Source organism: Miscanthus floridulus, chromosome 17, assembly GCF_019320115.1.
Source record: "Miscanthus floridulus cultivar M001 chromosome 17, ASM1932011v1, whole genome shotgun sequence".
In the NCBI taxonomy this organism is placed as follows: domain Eukaryota; kingdom Viridiplantae; phylum Streptophyta; class Magnoliopsida; order Poales; family Poaceae; genus Miscanthus; species Miscanthus floridulus.
In genome coordinates this window covers 81915929-81920357 of record NC_089596.1, presented here as the reverse complement: position 1 = coordinate 81920357, position 4429 = coordinate 81915929, and the positions used below count along the sequence as shown (strand labels likewise).

Below are 4429 nucleotides of genomic sequence, written 5' to 3'. Positions count from 1 at the left end.
AAGCTCCCTATAAACTGTTATTTTGTTATCTCTGTCTGTGTTTGTGTTAACTGTGCTGTGGAATGCAAGTTATGTGATGTTTATTGTAAGTTTGATCTCAATTCAATAAATAAAGTGACATATCTGCTTGTCTATCTCAATTTTGTTGAAGTCATGTGCTCATTCTGAGTCAATTGAGGGGTCAGACACTTTAGTGCCCGTGCCGGCACGAGCACTGCAGTGCCGTCGTGCTCAGTGGCATAGCACGGCACGCCTAAGCACTTATAGTGTCGTGTCTGGATCGATACTTCGGCACGGCGGCACTAATAGGCACGGCACGGCTAACCTACCGTGTCGCGTAGTGCCGTGCCTAGCCGTGCCGTGTCTGACCATGCCCGTGCCCGTGCCCATACCATGCCGGACGGCCCGTTTGGCCAAGTATAGGCATGTTTGGTTCCAACCCTGAATCAATTTTGTCTGAACTGGTTGTTGCTTGTACCCTGCCTGGAAGTTGTTTGGTCGGTGTCCTGGACATTAGCCTCCACCAGGCAACTCCTTCTCCTACACGGCAACCAAAATCGATCGCCTGGTGTTGCATGCGTTTGCTTGGGCTTCAATTAATACTAGCGTGGGTGCCCATGCTTCGCATGGTAAGGAGGTGGGGAAAAAATGGGGAATTTTTTTATGGGGTTGACATTGTTCGTTTTTCGGGAAAAAGGAAAAAAAAGAAACTCATCGGGCGCCGGGTGAACAGTAGCACGCCCGATACTGTTGACCAACAGGAATCTGAGTCTGTGAGAATGGTGATGAACAGTGCACGAGATGTGACACCCCTCAAAATTAAAGTTCTTATATATAGATGACTACTCTCTATTAATGAGCTAGGGGGCCCACGGTCCTACTCTCCAGGCAACACGTTTGAACCAAACAACCATCCTTCTAGCTGCCTGACCAGGGAAAAGCAAAAGCATTCACAGGCAACATGCAGGCAGCATCCTGTCCCAAGCAAATGATCTAGGGTTGCAACCAAACATGCCCTATATGCATTCTCTCTCATGTCCCGGTATATATGCTTGCTTTCATATCACTTTTTTTTATAAAAATAGTGGTCTCATGATGATGGAGTTTTTTTAAGCGCTTGGGAATGGCTCATTGATCTAATGGTCTGCGCAGGCTCAAGTACCTCTACCGGGGTGGTCAGAGTTTGAGTCTTGACGTACTTACTCTCGTGGCTTCGGCCACAGCTACCTGGTGGAGAAAAAAATTCCCTCATCTACCCACATCCAAAACAAAGTTTGTGATCAGCTCATCTTACAGAGGTACCATGCCACCGTGTATAGGTGAGATAGGACTAGAGGTTTTCTCGATCTATGTGAAAAGATGTTCTGAAGTCGGAATAACGAGGTCTGTAGCCACTGTGAATCTATTTTTTTTAAGCGCTCATCACTTGGAAGTTTTTATTATTATTATTTATAGAAAGCTCCACGCCGCCCGCGGACGAGGGTGGTGGCGGTGCCAGTGGCACGACCACACGGTGCGGCAAGCGGCGGAGGGTGGCGTGCGCGGCGCCCGCGCGCTCGTGCCAGAGACCCCGGGCGACGGGGTTCGGCTCGACTTGGCGGCCGAGGTACGGCGTCACCTCCGTCTGTGGCCTCCGTCGCGAGATGGAGGATGCCGTGTCCATCAGGCCGGACTTCCTGCACGGCGCCGCCGACCCCTCCTCTGGCAAGCACCATTTCTACGGCGTCTTTGACGGTCACGGTTGCTGCCATGTATGGCGCCCACCTCGTGTCATAACTCATAAGCGAATGCGTGTCAAGTGGTGCTGACTGCTGAGCGGGTGGTGTTCTTGTGCCCATCAGGTGGCCTGGATGTGCCAGGACAGGATGCACGCGCTGGTCGCGGACGAGTACAAGAAGGCGGGCTCCGGCAACAGTGCCACGGCGGCAGCGGCGGAGCCGGCCTGGGAAGAGGTGATGAAGAAGGGGTTCGCGCGGATGGATGATGAAGCCGCGAGCCGCAGCAGCAACTGCGGCCTCGCCTGCCGCTGTGAGCTGCAGAAGCCCGCGCGGTGCAACCACGCGGGCTAAACCGCTGTCATCGCGGTTGTCAGCCCCACCAGCGTAGTCGTCGCCAACGCCGGCGACTCCCGCGCTGTCCTTTCCCACGCCGGCGTCCCCGTGCCCCTATCGGTCGACCACAAAGTAAGCTTTTGCATCCTTAATTGCTCGCACGAGTACGACACTTGTCGTCTCACCTCACCGGGCACCGCCTTGCTCGATCGCCTGCTGTTTCGTGTTCTTCTTACCTTATCCGTTTGCTTCAGCCTGACCGGCACGACGAGCTAGAGCGCATCCAGGAGGCGGGTGGCCGCGTCATCTACTGGGACGGCGCAAGAGTGCTTGGCGTCCTTGCCATGTCTCGAGCCATCGGTGAGCGTCGCGCGCTTTTCTTCGAAACCTGAGCTCTCTGTCCAAACAATCGCTAAGAATGCAATTTGCCATTCGGACGGCCGTGCTTAGTTTGAAACTGTTTGGGCGCGCAGGTGACGGCTACCTGAAGCCGTTCGTGACGGCGGAGCCTGAGGTGACGGTGACGGAGCGCACGGACGACGACGAGTGCCTGATCCTGGCGAGCGACGGGCTGTGGGACGTGGTGACCAACGAGATGGCGTGCGACGTCGTCCGGGCCTGCTTCCGTAGCAACGGCCCACCGTCGCCGCCTGGCGCGCGGCCGAACGGCGTGCAGGGCGGGAAGGCGACGGTGCCAGCGCGGTGAAGGGCGTGGACAAGGTCGACTCCGACAGGGCGTGCTCCGACGCGGCCCTGCTGCTTGTAAAGGTCGCGCTCGCGCGCCGGAGCACGGATAACGTTAGCGTCGTCGTCGTCGACCTCCGGCGGAGGTGCTGAACTACTGATTCTAGGGGCACCGATTACAATTTACACCCACCCACCGATGTTTCGTCTCTTGTTTTTCTTATGCTATTGAATGTGGATTAATAAATAGTCTAATTCTCTAATCTGCGCAAATCTAATCTGCTTCGTCTCAGTATGATTAGCGGATCGCGAGTTCCGGAGTTCGTCGCAATCAACAAACACATTGGATTATGTCTGGCTGCTCTGGCAGATACAGAACAATTGGTAGAATCCCGTTAGTGTCATGTGATCTGTCGAGATTAAGTTATGCGTGATTGGTCACTCGATCGTTAACAAGGTCTTATGCTTCAATTATTCGCTCAACGGCTTAGATTCTTCTTAATCTGATCAATACAAGCTCCTGTTGCAATCAAACTCCTCTGTCAAAGGCATCACTCTCGGACTTGGACACAGGACACACGGCCTTCGAGTGTTTCACACAGTGTTTTTTTCTTTCTTTCCAAATCACATTCGAGTACTCACTATATTTACAGTATATACAGTAATACCAGAGACAACAGTTCACCGATGAAGCGCGACCGCCATTTCATGCATGTACGAGAGCTCACTCCTTCTTCCCTATGCCGTGGGACATGTTGTAGATGCCTCGCCCCTGCACCAAACATCAAGACGTCGGTCGATCAGCACAGATACATGCAAGAGTCCTCCAAAATGCAACAATTTTTTTTCTTTGTTCTTGGCATCCAGATAATGAGAGGCGAGGTCGAGAACGCGGGATGGGTATTAGCGGCTAGTGCGGCGCGCTACTTACAACGAGGTACATGCTGGAGACTGCGAGGGCGAGCGGGATGGCGACGGAGGTGATCACGTCGTACTGGCCCTTGAGGTACGTCGGCTTGTGGACGCTCTGGAAGTACCTCTGCTTCTCCAGGATCTTCTCCCGCGGCCGGAACGGCGGTTCCGGCTCCGGCGACGTCGGCGGCGCCAGCGGCGACATTCGCTCTCGAGCTGTACAGGCTTACAGCAAGCTTCGCACCCGAGATCACTGACCAGAGCTATGATCTGTCGAAGCAAGTAGTACTAGTCAGGAGAGCAAGGTAAGCACCAAAGCGAAGGATAGGGATATGCAATGCAAAGCTGGACCGCTGCACGGGAGCATCTCTATCTTTAATAGGTGGCCGAGTCCTCGACCAGAAACCCCCAGAAACGGCTCAAGAAAAATCAAAGATACGGTGCACAACGATTTACCGGTTCCATTTGACTGAATTCGATCTGACGTCCAAAATGGTCCGGAATGTTCCGCGGTTCGCTGGAACTAGGGGGTACGGACACAACACAGCTGACAGGACCCGTGCTTCACGAGAAGCTCCCCGGCCTCCTGCCAAACTCTCTTCTGCTCGTGTTTCCGTTTGAACTGGACCTGGCAAAGTTGGCATTGACCGGGCCCATACCATTCTCGAATTAGGCCCATCTTGGAAGGCCCGGTAATTGTTTTCGATCCCGGACCGCACGTGCAACGCAAGAGCGCGTCGTCTCCGTGGCGGGTTAGCCTACGGCTGGTCCGAGCCCAGCGA

At 54.1% G+C, this 4429-nt stretch overlaps 1 protein-coding gene and 1 pseudogene across 1 annotated transcript; one reads left to right on the top strand and one right to left on the bottom strand.

Moving 5' to 3' along the window:
• The first annotated feature begins 1303 nt into the window (after window positions 1–1303).
• Window positions 1304–2888, top strand: LOC136515862 (probable protein phosphatase 2C 49; annotated as a pseudogene).
• Window positions 2889–3205: 317 nt separating this feature from the next.
• On the bottom strand, window positions 3206–3976 carry LOC136518998 (uncharacterized). Its single transcript, XM_066512670.1, has 2 exons — window positions 3667–3976; window positions 3206–3507 (listed from the first exon to the last, which is right to left on the bottom strand). The coding sequence occupies exons 1-2, from the start codon at window positions 3850–3852 to the stop codon at window positions 3460–3462; spliced, it is 234 nt and encodes a 77-aa protein (XP_066368767.1). The 5' UTR covers window positions 3853–3976; the 3' UTR covers window positions 3206–3459.
• Window positions 3977–4429: the final 453 nt, after the last annotated feature.

What these genes read in the sequence shown, in the direction of transcription:
- LOC136518998 (XM_066512670.1), bottom strand. Translation starts at nt 3,852, where the DNA reads ATGTCGCCGCTGGCGCCGCCGACGTCGCCGGAGCCGGAACCGCCGTTC. An exon ending in TCTCCAGCATGTACCTCGTT is followed by an intron (nt 3,508 to 3,666) that starts GTAAGTAGCGCG and finishes TGTTTGGTGCAG; the next exon opens with GGGCGAGGCATCTACAACAT.